An 18,145-nucleotide genomic window follows, 5' to 3' on the forward strand; every position below is an offset into this window, starting at 1 on the left:
CAGGTCTTCTTCTCGAGTCCCGCGCAGGCGTCGCCGGGGTCCGCGCAGCCGGAGCCGCCGCCGAGCTCGCCCGCGCAGGGGTCGTCGGGCGCCGCCGTCGTCGTCGTCGGCGCGGCGACGGGGGCCGCGGACGACTTGGGCGTCGGCTCCGGCGCGGCGACGGACGGCGCGGGCGTCGGCCGCGGCGTGGGCCGCGGCGTGGGCTCGCGCGTCGGCGGCGCCGTCGTCGTCGTCGGCGCGGGCGTCGCCGCCGCGGCCGTGGGAAGGTTCGTCGGGTCGCGCGTGGGCTCGCGCGTGGGCTCGCGCGTGGGCGGCGCGGACGCGGGCGCCGGGCCCGCATCCGCGCAGCGCGCGAGGGCCGCGGGGACCGCCAGCCCGCCGCAGTCGCCGTCGCTCGCCGCGGCGCCCGTCTCGTCGCGGCAGACGGGCGCGTCGCAGTCGGTCTCGCCGCGGTACCAGTGGTACGCGTGGAGTGCCTCCGTCGCGCAGGCCTGGTCGACGCAAAAACCCCCGTCGCAGGGGAGGCCGTCTCGCAGCGGGCCGCCGCCGACGCCGTAGCTCCAGCAGGAGGTGCCGCCGGGTTCGCGACACGCGCCCCGGTCGCACGTCGACGATGCGCAGGCCTCCGTGGCGCCCTTGGCCACCATGCCGGAGCTGGCCTTGCAGAAGTCGTGGCCCCAGCTCAGGCACTCGCCCCCGTAGCACACCCCGACGCTCGCGTCCGAATCCGCGCAGCCCGCGCCCCGGGCCAGCGAGAGGTCCGGCGGGCAGAGGCCCGAGGCGCCCGTGCACGCCTCCGCGACGTCGCACGCCGCGTCGGCCGCCGCGCGGCAGGGGACGCCCGCGGCCTCGAATTGGCCGGAGGGCGTGCAGCAGGCCTCGGACGTCGCGCAGTCGCAGCCCGCCTTCAACGCGCAGTCGTCCCCGCAGCAGGCGTCGTCGCCGAAGAGGCCGACGTCGCAGTCCTCGCCGGGGTCGACGACGCCGTCGCCGCAGACGGGTCGGTCCCAGGTCACGGCCTCCTCCGTCTCCAGGCAGAGGTCCGTCCACGTGCCGTAGTCGCCCGCCATGAAGCTCGCGGCGCCCGCGCGCGACGCGGGCGAGAAGCGCACGTTCTCCGCCGACGGCTCGCCGCTCTTCACGTAGGGGCTCATGAGGTTGTCCGAGTCCTCGTCGTCGTGGCCCATGCCCCAGTTGTGGCCCATCTCGTGCGCGACGATGGCCGCGACGGCGGACACGGACGCGAAGTTGGCCTCGTTGATGCCCGACGAGTAGAACCGCGACCACGTCCGCACGGCGCCGGGCAGCGGGTTCGCGCACATGCGGCCGACCCAGGCGAGGCCCACCGTCCCCCCGCTAAAGTCCTCGGACGTCAGCAGCATCGCGTTGTCGAGGGGCGCGCCGAGCAGGGCCTCGAGCTCGTCCTGCTTCTCGCCGACGTACGACGAGAACGACGTGAGCAGGCAGTAGGAGCTCACCTCGCCGCCGAAGCAGAAGTTCCCGTTCGACGCGGAAGACCCGCAGTCCTCGCAGCCGGCGCCGTGCGTCTTGTACTCGACCTTGGCCGGGTTCGCGCCGCGCCACGTGACCTGGCCGACGAGCCGCGGCCGCACGACGCAGTCGAAGGTCTCCCCGTCGTAGAGGCCGTCGTTGGGGTTGACCGCGTCCTCGTAGATGGCGCGCACGACGTCGAAGATCTCCGCGCTGTGCGCCTCGACGGAGGCGCCGTGGTCCGCGTGGCGGCTCGCGTCGTTGAAGAACACGACGGACGCGTACTTGGACGCGCCGTTCTCGCACCCGCCCGCGAGCGAACGCCGGTTCCGGGACAGGAGCGCGTCGGGGTGGTCGTGGTCGTCGTGGTCGTGGTGGTCGCGGTCGGCGAGCCTTCGGTGCGGGTCGCGGCCGAAGCGCGCCTCCTGGTCTTTTATGAACTGGTCGTTGACGCCGCACTCGTAGCGCCGCTCGTCGTCGCCGAGGCGCCGCTTGTCCGCGATGGGGTCGAAGAGGACGTGCGCGGCCGCGCCGCGGTCCCAGCCGACCTCGTGCACTCCGCCGCCGTCGTAGCGGATCACGGCGGACAGCGCGCCCGCCGCGCAGAGCGACGCCGAGGCGGCGCCGCGCTCGACGGAGCCGTCGGCGCGGACGCGCGACGCCGGGCCCGCGTAGTGGCAGTCGTGCGGGCCGACGCGCTCGACGCGCATCTCGCCGTCCTCGACGACGATCTCCTTGTACTGGTCCCCGTACATGGGGCTCGCGGACCGGTCGAGCGCGAGCTCGATGACGCCCTCGGCGCCGGCGTCGATCGTCACGGCCTCGCGGTCCGCGAGGGGCGTCGCCGCCGCCGCCGAGTCGACGGAGAGGACGCCGAGGCCGGCGCGGGAGACGACGACTTCGTCGAACCGGTCCAGATCATCGGTGAGGAGGCGTCGGGCGCCCTCGACGGATGCCAGGGCCGTGAGAAGCGCCACGAGGCGCATCGTTCGGTGCGGCGGGCAATGGGGGATTGAGTCGTGGGCGCGTAGGCGGGGTGCGTCGCCTAATGCAGAGTGATGCTCGTGCCGAGGGCGCTCGGAGCAAAATCTCACGCTGGGTGCAGCACGCCCTAGGCCTAAATCTACCCCTAGAGCATCGCGCTCATGTCGTTCTCCATGCCCCCCCTCGGCGGCGTCGTCGTCCTTGCGCCAGGCGGGCTTGGCTTCAGGAACGCGAGGCACCAGACCGCGAAGGTCGGCGCGGAGAGGAACGCGGCAACGACGACGCCAAGGCCAAGCACGACTCGCCCGCGCGCAAGCGCAGCATCTCGGGCTCGGGCGAACGACGCGGCGTAAAGACTTAGGCTATACTCGCGCGTCGAGGCGCGCGAGGCACCTCGTAGATCCCTCGTTGCCCTTGGCAGCGGCGCGCTCGAACCAGTACCTGGCTTTGCCGACGTCGACTTCCGTGCATGCTCCGCTCATGTAGCAACAGCCAAGGTTATGCTCTGCACGTGTATAACCTTGATTCGCCGCGAGCGCGTAGTACCGAAACGCTTCTTCATGTTTCTCCTCAGCATCAAGTAAAAACGCCAAATTGCATTGCGCGGCCGCGACGCCCCGATCTGCTGCCGCGCGATACAGCCGCGCCGCCTTCTTCTTGTCAAGCTTGACGCCACTTCCATGCTCGTACAACATCCCAAGATTAATCATCGCGTCCACGTCGCCGAGCTCCACGGCGCGCTTCCAAATTTTTGCGGCTTTCTTATCGGATTTCACGAGGCCGTACCAACCGAAGTAGTACGCATTTCCCAAAAACGAAATCGCTTCCGGCACTTCGTTCTCCACATGGCGGCGAAGATGCGCGAGCTGCTCCGCATGGATCTTTGGGCAGGGTAAACGACAGAGGGGACACGCGTCGGAGTCGAAGATCTTGTCACTGCACGACTTGCAGACCTTTCGGCAGCAGCAGGTACGTAACACCCACTCAGCATTCACGTCCCACTCATCGAGACAAATCGGGCACCGCGACCCGAACCGCGCCGACACCGGCTCCGGCTCCGGGTTCTCCTCGCGTCGCGCGCGTGCGGCCTCGTGTTCCGCCGCGATGCGCGCGCGGACCTCGTCGGCGTGCGACCGCGGCGCGGGGCCGTAGACCACGTCGCGCGGCGGCGACGGCGGGGGCGTCGGCGCCTCGGCCCGCGCCGCCTCCGCGGCCTGGACCTTCTTGCAGACCTTCCGGTGGCCCCGGTCGCGCCAATCGATGCGTTGGCAGTCCGTCGAACAGTAGGCCGTCGTGCCGCACCCTCCGCACGCCTTGGCTTTGTCGGCGCCGCAGATCGTGCAGGTCTTGAGAGTGTCGAGTTTTTTGCCCCTCGCTCGGGCCATGCGAGTCTCATACTCCAACTTCTTCTCCTGCCACGACATGACTCGGCGCGCGTCCTTGACCGGGGCGTCGCCGCACAAGCTCCTGAAGACCCGAGCTCGCAAGGCAAAATCGCTCAAAATCTTACCCCAGGCCTAAGCCCACCCCCTAGCGCATGGCGTTCATGTCGTTCTCCACGCCCCCCTCGGCGGCGACGTCGTCCTTGCGCCAGGTGGGCGTTCAGGAACGCGAGGCACCAGACCGCGAAGGTCGGCGCGGTGAGGAACGCGGCGACGACGACGCCAAGGCAAGCACGACTCGCTTGCGCGCAAGCGCAGCATCTCGGGCGACGACGCGGCGTGAAGACTTAGGCTATACTCGCGCGTCGAGGTGCGCGAGGCCTTCTGTAGCTTCCTCGCTGCCCTTGGCAGCGGCGCGCTCGAACCAGTATCTGGCCATGCCGAGGTCGACTTCTGTGCCGTCTCCGTCCATGTAAGAGCAGCCAAGGCAAAACTCCGCACCGATATGGCCTTGATCCGCCGCGAGCGCGAAGTACCGGAACGCTTCTTCGTGTCTCTTCTCAGACTCAAGGAAAAATCCTAAACTGGTTTGCGCGACCGCGTTGCCCCGATCTGCGGCCATGCGATACAGCCGCTCCGCCTTCTTCTTGTCCAGCTTGACGCCGCTTCCATCCCTGTACAAGGTTCCCAGGTTTCTCATCGCGTACACGTTCCCGAGCTCCACGGCGCGCTTCCAAATTTTTGCGGCTTTCTTATCGGACTTCACGAGCCCCAACCAACCGTCGTGGTACGCGTCTCCCAAACACGAAATCGCTTCCGGCACTTCGTTCTCCACATGGCGGCGAAGACGCGCGAGTTCTTCCGCATTGCTTTCTGTGGACGATAACCGACAGAGGGGACACGCCTCGAGTCCGATCTTGTCGTTGCACGATTGGCAGACCTTTCGGCAGCAACAGATGCGAAACACGCCCGCAGCATTCACGTCCCACTCCTCGAGGCAGATCGGGCACCGCGACCCAAACCGCGCCGAGAGGGGCTCGGGCTCCGGGTTCGCCTCCCGCAGGGCACGAGCCGCCTCGTGTTCCGCCGCGATGCGCGCGCGGACCTCGTCGGCGTGCGACCGAGGCGCGGGGCCGTAGAACACGTCCCGCGGCGGCGACGGCGGGGGCGTCGGCGCCTCGGCCCGGGCCACCTCCGCGGCCTGGATCTTTTTGCAGACCTTCCGGTGGCCCCGGTCGCGCCAATCGATGCGTTGGCAGGCCGTCGAACAGTAGGCCGTCGTGCCGCAACCTAGACAGGGCCGGGCATCCTTCTTCCCGCAAATCGTGCATATGTTGAGCGCCAGCTTTGTACGAGTTTTTCGCGCCTCGTACTCTCGCTTCTTCTTGATCAGTTCCGGGTCCATGATCTCTTCCCACGCTCGTCGCCGACGCTCCCTATTCAACCACCTCACTCGTCTATCGTCCCTCGGGGTCGCAAGGCAAAATCGCTCAAAACCTGACGCCAGGGCTAAGCCCTACCCCTAGAGCATCGCGCTCATGTCGTTCTCCATGCCCCCCCTCGGCGGCGTCGTCGGCCTTGCGCCAGGCGGGCTTCGCATTCAAGAACGCCAGGCACCAGACCGCGAAGGTCGGCGCGGAGAGGAACGCGGCGACGACGACGCCAAGGCCAAGCACGACTCGCCCGCGCGCAAGCGCAGCATCTCGGGCTCGGGCGACGACGCGGCGTAAAGATTGTTAGGCTATGGTCGCGCGTCGAGGAGCGCGAGGTTCTCTATGGCTTGCTCCTCGCCCTTGGCAGCGGCGCGCTCGAACCAGTATCTGGCTTTGCCGAGGTCGACTTCCGTGCCATTTCCGCGCTCGTGACAAATGCCAAGGTTGTTCTCTGCACGTCTATAACCTTGATCCGCGGCGAGCGCGTAGTACCGGAACGCTTCTTCAAATCTCTGCTCAGAGTAAAGTAAAAGCCCTGTATTGTATTGCGCGAGCGCGATGCCCCGATCGGCGGCCGTGCGATACAGCCGCTCCGCCTTCTTCTTGTCCAGCTTGACGCCGCTTCCATCCCTGTACAAGGTTCCCAGGTTTCTCATCGCGTACACGTTCCCGAGCTCCACGGCGCGCTTCCAAATTTTTGCGGCTTTCTTATCGGACTTCACGAGCCCCAACCAACCGTCGTGGTACGCGTCTCCCAAACACGAAATCGCTTCCGGCACTTCGTTCTCCACATGGCGGCGAAGACGCGCGAGTTCTTCCGCATTGCTTTCTGTGGACGATAACCGACAGAGGGGACACGCCTCGAGTCCGATCTTGTCGTTGCACGATTGGCAGACCTTTCGGCAGCAACAGATGCGAAACACGCCCGCAGCATTCACGTCCCACTCCTCGAGGCAGATCGGGCACCGCGACCCAAACCGCGCCGAGAGGGGCTCGGGCTCCGGGTTCGCCTCCCGCAGGGCACGAGCCGCCTCGTGTTCCGCCGCGATGCGCGCGCGGACCTCGTCGGCGTGCGACCGAGGCGCGGGGCCGTAGAACACGTCCCGCGGCGGCGACGGCGGGGGCGTCGGCGCCTCGGCCCGGGCCACCTCCGCGGCCTGGATCTTTTTGCAGACCTTCCGGTGGCCCCGGTCGCGCCAATCGATGCGTTGGCAGGCCGTCGAACAGTAGGCCGTCGTGCCGCAACCTAGACAGGGCCGGGCATCCTTCTTCCCGCAAATCGTGCATATGTTGAGCGCCAGCTTTGTACGAGTTTTTCGCGCCTCGTACTCTCGCTTCTTCTTGATCAGTTCCGGGTCCATGATCTCTTCCCACGCTCGTCGCCGACGCTCCCTATTCAACCACCTCACTCGTCTATCGTCCCTCGGGGTCGCAAGGCAAAATCGCTCAAAACCTGACGCCAGGGCTAAGCCCTACCCCTAGAGCATCGCGCTCATGTCGTTCTCCATGCCCCCCCTCGGCGGCGTCGTCGGCCTTGCGCCAGGCGGGCTTCGCATTCAAGAACGCCAGGCACCAGACCGCGAAGGTCGGCGCGGAGAGGAACGCGGCGACGACGACGCCAAGGCCAAGCACGACTCGCCCGCGCGCAAGCGCAGCATCTCGGGCTCGGGCGACGACGCGGCGTAAAGATTGTTAGGCTATGGTCGCGCGTCGAGGAGCGCGAGGTTCTCTATGGCTTGCTCCTCGCCCTTGGCAGCGGCGCGCTCGAACCAGTATCTGGCTTTGCCGAGGTCGACTTCCGTGCCATTTCCGCGCTCGTGACAAATGCCAAGGTTGTTCTCTGCACGTCTATAACCTTGATCCGCGGCGAGCGCGTAGTACCGGAACGCTTCTTCAAATCTCTGCTCAGAGTAAAGTAAAAGCCCTGTATTGTATTGCGCGAGCGCGATGCCCCGATCGGCGGCCGTGCGATACAGCCGCTCCGCCTTCTTCTTGTCCAGCTTGACACCACTTCCATCGTTGTACAAATTCCCAAGATTCACGATCGCCTCCACGTTCCCAAGCTCCACGGCGCGCCGGTAAATCTTCGCGGCTTTCTTATAGGATATCACGAGGCCGTAGAGACCGCGTCGGTACGCGTTTCCCAAACACGTAATTGCTTCCGGCACCTCGTTCTCCACATGGCGGCGAAGACGCGCGAGGCTTTCCGCTTCGGTTTCCGCGAGCGGTACACGACAGAGGGGACACGCGTTTCTGATCTTGTCCTGGCACGATCGGCAGACCTTTCGGCAGCAGCAGGTGCGAAACACGCCCGCAGCATTCACGTCCCACTCCTCGAGGCAGATCGGGCACCGCGACCCAAACCGCGCCGACAGCGGTTCCCGCTCCGGGTTCGCCTCCCGCCGAGCGCGGGCGGCCTCGTGTTCCGCGGCGATGCGCGCGCGGACCTCGTCGGCGTGCGACCGCGGCGCGGGGCCGTAGAACACGTCCCGCGGGGGCGACGGCGGGGGCGTCGGCGCCTCGGCCTGCGCCACCTCCGCGGCCTGGATCTTTTTGCAGACCTTCCGGTGGCCCCGGTCGCGCCAGTCGATGCGTTGGCAGTTAGTCGAACAGTAGGCCGTCGTGCCGCACCCTAGGCAGGCCTTGGCCTTGTCGGCGCCGCAGATCGTGCAGGTCTTGAGAGTGTCGAGTTTTTTGCCCTTCGCTCGGGCCATGCGATTCTCATACTCCAACTTCTTCTCCCGCCACGACATGATCTCGGCGCGCGTGCTTCACCGGGTTGAGTCGCCAAGGTCCTGGCTCTGATGTCCAGGCGGCGAAGCCACGAGTACAGCTGTAGGGGGGGACACTGAAAATCGGCCGATCGCAGATCGTCGAATTTGGCGGCGCCGCCCAGTGCGATGGATAGAGGGCATCTAGCTGATAATCAAAGAGTCTGGGTTCGTGGAAATCGATCCGGATTTCGTAAAGTTATGGCTTCGCGAAGCCTCGGTTTTTTTCCTATGGGGCTGGACGAATCCCATTTCGTTCAAGGCTGGAAAATGTTGAAAATCGCGCCGTGTACACCCGCGTTTTCTTTTATATGTTCCATGGGGCCCGGCCCAACGTCGATCGAGCCAAAAATCTTGGGTGTACACGGCCGGGAAGTCGACCTACGCGTCTCAGGCGTAAACAGAGACCCCAGGCGAAATTTGAGGTAATTATCTTCTGTCCGAGCTTCATTGTCCGCCCCTACCACGAGGAGCCTGCTCGACGGAGCGAGCCTCGATCGCTGGGCAGCCTCTGGGCCAAGACCCTCTCCATCGGCCGCCCCCCCAAATACGAACTACGAAGAGCAAAAGTAGACCACGCCCCTAGGCGAGGTTCGCGCGCGGGTCGGCCTTGGGCTCGACCTCGGAGAGCGTGACGCCCGCGGGCGCGTCCGCGACGGCCGGCTGCTTGGCCTTGTAGACGGCCGCGACGACGAGCGCGAGGACGACGGCGCAGGCGCAGACGATGATGACGATGGTCGTCATGCCGATGCCCGCGGTGTCCGAGTCCTTGGACGAGCCGCTCGCCGCCGGCGCGCCGGCCGTCGCCGTCGTCGCCACGGGCGTCGCCACGGACACGACGGAGAGCGTGCCCTCGGGCCCGAAGGCGAAGAAGGCGATGGCGTCCGCGTCGCCGGACGCCGCGGCGGCGGCGTTGAGCTGGAAGGCGACGGTCGTCGCCGTCGCCGTCGTCGCCTGCGGCGCGCGAGTCGAACGCGCCCGCGCGAAAATTCGCGCGAGGGACCGACGCGGGTCCGCGCGAGGTGGTTCGCGACGTCGACGGCGTCCTCCTCCGAGTCGACGTCAACGATGTAGCTCGCGACGAGGTTGTCGCCGTCCTCCTCGTAGTACGCGAGCACGCCGTCGGACACGCCCGCGAGCGCGGCGAAGGCGGCGACGAAGACGGCGTGGTAGGTCGCGGCCGTCTCCGCGAGGAAGGCGCCCTCCGAGGACGCGAGCGTCACGCTGCCCGCGACGACGTGGTCCGCGGCCGTCGGCGCGAGCGAGACCGTCGGCGCGGCGAGCGGCGACCGCGTCGGCCGCGGCGTCGGGGTCTTCGTCGGCACGGGGCTCACGGACGGCCGCGGCGTCGGCTCCGGCGTCGTGAAGATGTGGCCCGGCACCTACCGCGGGCGACGGTCATGCTCCACGCGGTCGAACGCGCCCGCTCTCGCGACGCGCCGCGCGCGCCTCGCTCGACGCCGCGCGGCGCGAAGGACGACGTCGCCGCGTCCTGGAGGGCGTCGCCGACGGGCGACTCGACGTCGACGCCGACCTCGGCGAAGGCGTCCTCGATGAAGCCGTCGAGGGACTCGGGCGTCTCGGAGACGATGTCGAGCGTGTCCTCCCAGATGGTCTCCTCGAAGGTGCTCCCGGCCTCGAACTCCCACCAGATGTCGACCGTGCCCGTGTCCTCGTCGGCGACCGTGACGCTGTCGATGACGATGTCGTCCGGGTCCACCGTCGCGTCGTAGCCGAACGCGTCGAGCTCGTTCGCGACGCTGTTGGGCACGTAGGCGTTGAGGCTGTCGGCGATGGCCTGCGACGGCCGCGGATCTCTCTCGCCGTGGCGGTTCGCGCGCGTACCTGGGCGAAGATGTCCGTCGCGTTCGCCCCGTCGCCGAGGACCTCGACGTCGACGCCCTCGAGGGTCATCGTGCCCGTGACCCACTTGCCCGCCTGCGGAACGGTGCGCGTCAAAGCGGACGGATCGCCCGGGAGCATCGCGCGTCGACGCGCGTCGACGCGACGGATAGCAGACGCCGGTGCGCGCCCAGGCGCTGGGCGCGGCGAGCGCGAGGGCGGCGAGGAACAGGCGCGACGGGCTGCCCATCGTGCTCGAATTTCAGTGGTCGGAGAGGCTTCCGAAACCATCATTGACGTCAAGGTGCCGCTGTTAGGCCGCCGGGGGCGCGAGGAGGGCCCGGGCGACGCGGTCGACGAGGGGCGCGACGAGGTAGGGCGCGTAGCAGTAGTGCGTGCAGTCGAGCTGGTCCCGGCCCTTCATGCCCAGGTGGAGGTCGCCGCGGCCGTCGAAGAGGTCCGCGGTCTCCGCGCGGGGGACGCGGCCGCCCGCGGCCGCGGCGAGGGACGCCTCCATGGCGCCGTAGCCGCCTGCGACGGTGGCGCGTCCCGGGCCGAACGACATTCCGCGAGACGCCGGCGGGACGCGCCGGACACGCGTCGCACGCAGGCCGTCGCGCTCTTGTTCCGGTGGTGGTAGATGCCGTCGCTCTGCGGCGACTCGAAGTGCTGCGCGTACGTCGCGCGCCACGCGAGCGCGACGCGGCGCCGCCGCTCCGCGTCGCCGTCGCGCCAGTCCGCCGCGCGGGCCAGGAAGGCCAGGATCTTCGCGCCGTAGGTCTCGGGCCGCTCGTCCGGCGGCCACTGGTAGAGGCCCTGGTTGAAGACGTGCGCGACGCGGCCCGGCGACCGCCGCAGCGTCTCCCGGAGGTAGGCCTCGAAGCGCTCCGGCTCGAGGTCCGCGACGCGGAAGACGCGCATGGCGTGGATCCTCAGGCGGGCGCCCGCGCGGCCTAGGACGCGGCGTCGTCGCGCGCGTCTCTCGAAAAAAAGGGGCGACGCCGCGCGCGACGGGCCTCGAGGCTCCGCAGCGGGAGCCGGATCCAGTGGTGGAGCGTCGCGTTCACGGCGACGGCGTCCTTGAGCGCCGCCTCCATCGCCGCCGCGTCGCCGTCGTCGACGGCGAAGCCCGCGCGGAGGAGCTCGCAGGACCAGAAGTAGACGTCGCCGACCGTCGCCGAGTCGCCCCAGAGGTAGAGGTCCGCGAAGCCCGCGTCCGCCAGGCGCGCGACGCTGTCGCCCGTCGACAGGCGGTGGCCGTCGCGGTCGTGCCAGAACCGGGCGTAGGCGTCCGTCGCCGTGTTGTCGAGGCACCTGGGCAGGAAAAGAGTGCGAAATTCCCAACTTCAAAGGCTCCTATCTCGGCCGTTTTCCACTCGTTCCGGCTGATTTTTGGACGAGCGATCATCTCTTGGAACGGTCTCGAAGCGTGGATGCTTTTTCCGGAACGCGCGCGCGCGGAACACTCACGTTGAAGCTAACTTGAATCTCTCCTTTCCTGCCCTGCGAGGCACGCGGCGTGCTGCTGCGCGTGGACGAGGCACCGCCGCGCCGCGAGCGGCTCGGCCTCGCCGGCGTCGCAGCCCTCGGCGCGCGCGCGCGCGACGGCCGCGCGGAGCGTGAGGCCCGCGTGGCGCAGCACGCAGCGCTCCGACGGCCGGAGCCCGACGGCGGCGGCCACGGGCGCCATCTCGGCGCCGGCCGTGACGGCGCCCGCGCGCCAGCCCGAGGGGCCGTAGTCCTGGAGCGTGCCGTGCGGCGCGTAGCAGCCGGGCAGCAGCAGCAGCAGCGCGAGGGCCGTCCGCAGCATGTCGAGCGAGCGAAATGCAGCTCGCGGACCGGGCTGCTACGCCGCCATCATTGCATGCGCGGGGGGGCAGCGTCACTTCAACGTGCAACATGGCCGCAGCGCCGCACAATGGGAGAGCGCGGGAGCGCGATGACGGCATAGTAATCCGAAGTCCTCCGGCACGCTCGACGTGATTGCCTCGGGGACGATGAAGACGCTCGCGGAGCCGCTCAACGGGCTCAGCGTCCTCTACGGCGAGCACCCGCGCGTGGGCTACCGCCGGAAGCCGCCGCCGAAGCAGCCCAAGGCCGTCCACAAGGTCAACGGCGCCAAGGTCGCGCGGCGCGCCGCGAAGACGTCGTCGCCCTTCGACACGGGCCTGCCCCCGCGGCCCAAGGCCGCGAGCCACATGCGCAAGGAGGGCGCCGTCGACATGTCCAAGTACCGCCAGCCGCGCAAGGCCGCGACGCCGAAGCAGCGGGCCGCGCGCGCCGCGTCCGCGCCCGCGCGCAACGACGGCGCCACCGTGCTCTCCTACGAGGCGGCGGCCCACCTCGCCAACGCCCACCTCGGCCGCGGCGCGCCGCTGCGCAAGCGGCAGCGCGCGCCCAGGCGCGCGAGCCCCGACTACGTCGCGGAGCTCCGGCGCGCGGGCCTCGCGGGCGCCGACGCGCGGCTCGTCGAGGCCCACGAGCGGTCGAGGAGCGCGCCGACGATGCGCCGCGCGCCGCGGGCCGTCGCCGCGCCCTCGGAGGCGACGACGCGGGGCATCTTCTGGACCGTCCACGACGCGCAGCTGCGCCACAACAACCCGGACCACGAGCTCCGCGAGCTCCGCGCGCTCATGCGCGCCGAGGCGCGGCGCGCGGGCGCGGCGAAGCTCGACCGGGGCGCCCTGCGCGCGCGCGGCGGCGGCAAGGGCGGCCGCGCCGTCGCCGCGAATCGCTTCGAGGCCGCGGACGCCGCGACCCACCGATTGAAGCTCACCGTCGAGCAGCGCTTCGGCTCGCCGGCGACGAAGGCGCGGCTCAGGGAGCGGCGCGGCGCCATCAGCCTGTCGACGGACCACCTCGACAAGGACCGCCGGCCCGTGAGCGACGCGCGGCGCCTGTCGAAGCGCGTCGCGCTGAGCCCGCCGACGTCCTACGTGCGGTCGAACCACCTGGCGCGCCAGTGCTGCCACCACCCGGCGGACTACAAGGCCTGCGCGCCGGCCGTGCGCTACAGGACGCGCGCCTACTCGTCCTGGGAGAAGCAGATCCTCCGCCACTCCGCGATCCCGACGGGCCTCCGCGACCCCGCGACGTTCGACGACGCGCGGCTGCTCATGCACATGCCGGACCCGGCCAAGGTCACGGAGCGCCTCGAGGAGCCGCCGTCGGAGGCGACCTTCGCGTCGCCCATCAAGGGCAACCGGCTCCGGGATTCGACGGGCATCATCGACCCGGAGACGGGCGAGCCCGCGGCGCGGTTCCACGGCGAGAGCTGCATGCCCGTCGGCGAGATCGTGCCCGTCGGACCGCGGCGGCGGCGCGGCGACGTCGCCCGCGGCGCGGGGGGGCTCCTGACGTCCGACGAGGTGGACTACGACGACCCCGCGAAAACGTTCGGCGCGTTCTCGTCGCTGAACCCGGCGAACCAGCCCAAGGGAGAGATGTTGACCCCGGGCGGCGGGCTCTACGGGGGGTTCGTCTAGGTGTGTGTGGTGTCTGCATTTGTCGGCGTCGAGCCGATGTTGAACCGGAGGGCTCGATTGTTGAACTATTCTCGCCGACTCGCAAGACTCGAGTATCTCGATCTGGGCGCCGTGACACCAGCTCCCCTAGTGGCTTTCCCCCCCCCTCCCCCCTGTCTGTCCGAGCGCTCAGGTAAACGAACGTAACGAGCGGGGGGGCTTAGAGGTCCTCGAGCTGGAGGTCCTCGAGCTGGGGCCGGGGCGCGGCGCGGACGGGGTCGCGGCGGCGGTCGTCGTCGCGGCGGGGCGCGCCGCCGAGGGGCTCGACCGCGTCGCGCTCGCGCGCGGACTCGCGGTCGGCCCTGGCCCGCTTCTTCTCCGCGATGAGGAGCTTGTACTTCTGCTGGTACTCGCGGATGGGCCGCTCGCCGCCGAGCTGGCGCTTCACCTCCTTCCAGACCGCGCCGTACCAGTCGCTCTGGCGCGTGGACCCGGCCTCGCGCGCGCGCTTGTACGCGTCGGCGACGACGACCTTGAGGCGCCGCACCTCCGCGTCCGTCCAGTGGAGGCCGCTCGGCGGCGTCCCCGGGTCCGGCGCGGGCGCGTCGTCGGCCGCGCGGCGCGGCGCGCGCGCGTCGTCGGGCGCCGCGCGCCGCGGCGGCGGCCCGTCGTCGGCGCGCGGCGCGTCCGCCTCGGGCCGCTCGGGGCCGTCGGGCCGCTCGGGGCCGTCGGGCCGCGGCGGCCGCGTGCGCCCGAAGGCCGGGCGGCCCATGCCGCGGCCGTTGACGCTCTCGCGGGCCCAGGCGTCGGGCGCGCGGATCGGCGCGTCCGGCGAGCCCGCGGCGCGGGCGTCCGGCGCGGGCGACACGGCCGCGGGCCGCTCCGGCGGCGCGCCGTCGTCGGGGCTCGCGGGCGCGGGCGACCGCCGGAAGCGGCGGCTGCCGGACCGCTCCTTGGGCGGCGACTCCGGCGGCGACCTGCGGCGAGCGAGGGTGAGACGCGACGTTCGAGGCTTTTCGTCGACGCGGCGAGGCGACTGCGTCTTCGCGAGGCCCTCGAGGGGCGCCGCGCGCGGCGACGCGGGCGACCGGCGGCGCCGCGGGTCGTCGGCGCCGCGGCGGTGGCTCCGCGCGCCGCCCGGCGACGGCAGGCTCGACGCCGCGGAGCTCGAGGACCTGTGTGCAAATCACATCTTCAACCCGACTTCAATGTGCGCGTATTCGAATCTTTCGACACAAGCTCTTTGGCTTTGCTTCGAGAACTCGACGAGAGCAATCGATTCGTCCAAAAATCAGCCGAATCGACTTCGATTTGACCGAGCTAGAGATTTCTGAAGTTTGGCCCCGACGTCCCAGCTCACTGGTTGATTTCCACACTGTCGAGGACTCGTCGAGGGACGGGCCGAGCAGCGCGGCGACGCGCGACGCGTCGTAGCCGCGGCCGCGGTCGCCGCTCCGGGGCGGGCTCGCGGCGGACTCGGGCGAGCTGAGGCCGTCGCGGAGCCGCGCGCGCGCGCGCGACGGGCTCGGGAGCTTGCCCGAGCCGCTGCCCGAGCTCGACGGCGGCGACGACCGCGCGGGCGCCGCGGGCGCCGCGGCGGCCGCGCCGAGGAAGCGCGGCGGCGACGGCCGGTTCGCCTTGCCGAGGCGCGGCGGGCTCGCGTCCCAGTCGCTGTCCGCGTTGCTCAGCGCGTCCTCGGGGTCGTCGAGCCAGGGCCGCGGCTCGTCGTCGGGGCTCGACCGCCGCGGCGGCGGCAGGCGGTGCCTCCCGCCGCGCGACGCGTCGCTCTCGTCCTCGAAGCCGTCGCTGTAGGACCCCGCCGCGTCCTCGACGGGCGTCGGCCGCCGCGGCGGCGAGTCGCCGCCGTCGCCGGCGAAGGCCGGCGGCCGGCCGTCCGGCGACGGCCGGCGGCGCAGGTCCGGCGGCGGCTTCGCGCGGCGCGGCGGCGGCGCGGCCTCGGGCCGGGCGTCGAAGGTCGCGAGGCGCGTCGCCGCCTTGTGCTCCGGCTCGCCGCGGCGGCCCGACGGCGGGTTCGGGACCTTGGCGTCGATGGGCGCGAACTCGAAGAGCTTCGGCGGGCTCCCGTCGTCGGGCGGCGGCATGAAGCCGCCGGCGAAGTTGTAGGAGAAGCGGCTCGACGGGTCGCAGCGCGCCTTGGCCGCGGCCCGCGGCGACGGCCGGCCCGCGGGCTCCTTGAGCGCCGGCGCCTTCGTCGGCGGCGGCGGGCTCGACGCCGCGGACCGCGCGGGCGCGGGCGCCTTCTCCGCGAGCGGCGGCGCGCGCTCGATGGGCGGCGCCACGGTGTCGGGCCGCGCCGCGTAGGCCGACTTGAGGAAGCCGTCGTCGAGCGCCGCCGCCGCGCCGGGCCGCGCCGCCGGGTTGAGCTGGAGGAGCCGCTCCGCGAAGTCCAGCGCGGGCCGCCACCGGTCGCCCCGCGGCGCGTCGAGCTTCGCGCCGAAGGCCGCCACGGCCCGCGCGAGCTTCGGCGGCTCGCGCCGCCGGCAGCTCTCCTCGCGGGGCTTGAGCCGCAGCTTCGTCGCGAGGCGGCAGCCCTCGGCCCAGCCGACGCTCCACGGGTTGCCCCGGAGGTGGAAGACGCGGTGCACGAGGTCGACCTCCGAGCTCGCCGGGAACAGGGGCCGCCCGCCGTTGACGAGCTCCGCCAGCACGGCCCCGGCGGCCCAGACGTCCGCGGGCGACGAGTAGACCGGCGACCGGAGCGCGTTCTCGGGCGCGCGGTACCTGGCGGTAGAAATCTTCAACCCGACGTCAATCATCGACCGTTTGCTTCGAGCGCCATCGACGCGTCCAAACATCGGCCGAATCGATGCCGCCGAGATCCGAAGTTCGGCCCCGACGTCCCGGCGGTCGGATGCCGCGCGGCGCGGCGCCACCGCGTCGACACGTAGTCCGTGTAGGGCGGCGCCGACCGCAGCTCCCGCGCGCAGCCGAGGTCCGCGAGCTTGACGGTGCGCGACGCGTCGCGGCACACGAGGCAGTTCTCGGGCTTGACGTCGCGGTGGAAGAAGCCCCGGCGGTGCATGTGCGCGAGGCCCGCGAGGACGTCGCGGAGCACGGACGCGGCGCGCCGCTCGTCGTCGTGGTACTCCGCCGGCGCCTCGCGCATGGCGTCGTAGAGGTTGCCGCCGTCGACGAACTCCATGACGATGAACACGGACCCGTCGGCCTTGGCGTGGATGACCTCCCTCAGCGCGACGACGTTGCGGTGCGCGCCGCCGCCCTTCTGGCACTTGTGGAGGGACGCGACCTCGCGCTGCTGCAGGCACTCGTTCCAGGACCGGAAGCGCCGCGTGATGTGCTTGATGGCCACGGTCTCGCCATTCTTCGTGGCCTTGACGACGCTCCCGAAGGCGCCCTGGCCCAGGAGCTTGATGATGCTGTAGCCGTAGCTCTCGCAGGCCGCCATCGTTCTTCGTCGCGGGGTGCGTGAACTTGGGGGGGCCCTTGTGCGACGCTCCCGGCCGGGCCCCGCTGCTAGCTTCGGGCCCGGACCATCGGTTTAATTTGAAGGCTGCCCGACGAGAGGAGGCGGACGCCGAAGATACGCCCTGCTCCACGAGGCTCAACATGGGCGTGAATGGCGTCGCGGCCGTCCGCGTCGATCGCGAGGAGGTTGTTGTCGGCTTCGTCGTCTGTCGCATCTCCCTGGCTCGCGGCCCCGGGCGCGCAGGAGATCCGCGGCGCCGCACCTGCATGCTCATGAACGAGCCACCGCTCCCCGAAGCCGTCGCCAACGCGGTTGTGGCAGACTCTTTGCCTCTCGGCGCCGGCGCGTCGCTCGGCGCCGGGGCGCCCCCACTCCTGTCGCCCTCAGCGCTCGTCTCCCAGCCCGGGCGCACGGTCCTCCCCGAGGGCACGAGCCTCGAGCAGGCTTCGGGCGTGGACCGCCTCCTCCGCACGTCGCCGAGCGATCCGATCCTGCCGGGCTTGGGCGAGCCGTCGCTCGGCGGCCCGAGCCTCGGGGGGCTCGGCGGGTTGGGCGGCGTCTCGCTCACGGGCGGCGTCCTCGGCGGCCTCGGCTCGCTCGCGCCGGCGCAGCCCGTCGCGTCGCCGGGCCTCAATCCGCTGGCCCAGTCGCAGTCGTTCCAGCAGCAGCTCAGCGGCTCGGATCCGGCGCTCTCGGCGCTCGGCGGCCTCGGCGCCGTCGGCCACAACGCGCCCTCGGCGGTCAATCTGCCTCCGGGCGTCACGGGCCACGGCGGCGGTCCGCGACCTGCGCCGAAATCTTCGCGGCTCCGACCAAACTTCAAAACTCCCGAGCTCGGTCGAATCGAAGTCGTTCTTGAACCCCCTCGGTGCACAGGCAACGGCATGAGCGGCCCCGGCTACGGCCCGACGCTGCTGAGCGTCGGCGTGCGCCAGCGCCTCGACGGCGGCGCCCTGCAAGCTTTGGCGGAGCTCGAGACGCCCGAGGCCGACGCCATCGCCGTGCGCCTCGAGCAGGCGGGCGCGTCGGTGCGCAATCCGAGCGCCTACGTGCACCGGGCCGTCAACAACGCGCGGCGGCGCGGCACGGTCACGCCCCGCGTGCAAATCAAATCTTCAACACGACTTCAATGCGCGCGTGTTCGATCGTTTCGACGCGAGCCGGCCCCGCAGGTCATGCCCAACGGCGGCGGCGGCGGCCACGCGCCGGCGCCCCACGGCGGCGGCCAGCCGAGCGCCCTCGACGCGAACGCGCTCACGGCGCTCCAGGAGCTGCCCGCGGCCGCCGCGGCCGCGATCCTCGACGAGCTCGCGTCCAAGGGCGCGGGCGG

The 18,145-nt window shown here is 70.6% G+C and overlaps 2 protein-coding genes across 2 annotated transcripts; both read right to left on the reverse strand.

Moving 5' to 3' along the window:
- Positions 1–2,837: 2,837 nt before the first annotated feature.
- Positions 2,838–7,350, reverse strand: AURANDRAFT_29905 (hypothetical protein; the record flags this gene model as incomplete). The annotated part of the gene is made up of 3 exons (XM_009041089.1): positions 2,838–3,236; positions 4,309–4,617; positions 7,087–7,350. Coding segments are annotated over 3 exons (972 nt in total), but the record flags the coding sequence as incomplete, so codon positions are not given.
- An 8,545-nt stretch (positions 7,351–15,895) lies between these two features.
- On the reverse strand, positions 15,896–16,794 carry AURANDRAFT_29854 (hypothetical protein; the record flags this gene model as incomplete). Its single annotated transcript, XM_009041088.1, has 2 exons — positions 15,896–16,123; positions 16,273–16,794. Coding segments are annotated over 2 exons (750 nt in total), but the record flags the coding sequence as incomplete, so codon positions are not given.
- Between the last annotated feature and the right edge of the window lie 1,351 nt (positions 16,795–18,145).

Source organism: Aureococcus anophagefferens (genome assembly GCF_000186865.1).
Source record: "Aureococcus anophagefferens unplaced genomic scaffold AURANscaffold_18, whole genome shotgun sequence".
Classification (NCBI taxonomy): domain Eukaryota; class Pelagophyceae; order Pelagomonadales; family Pelagomonadaceae; genus Aureococcus; species Aureococcus anophagefferens.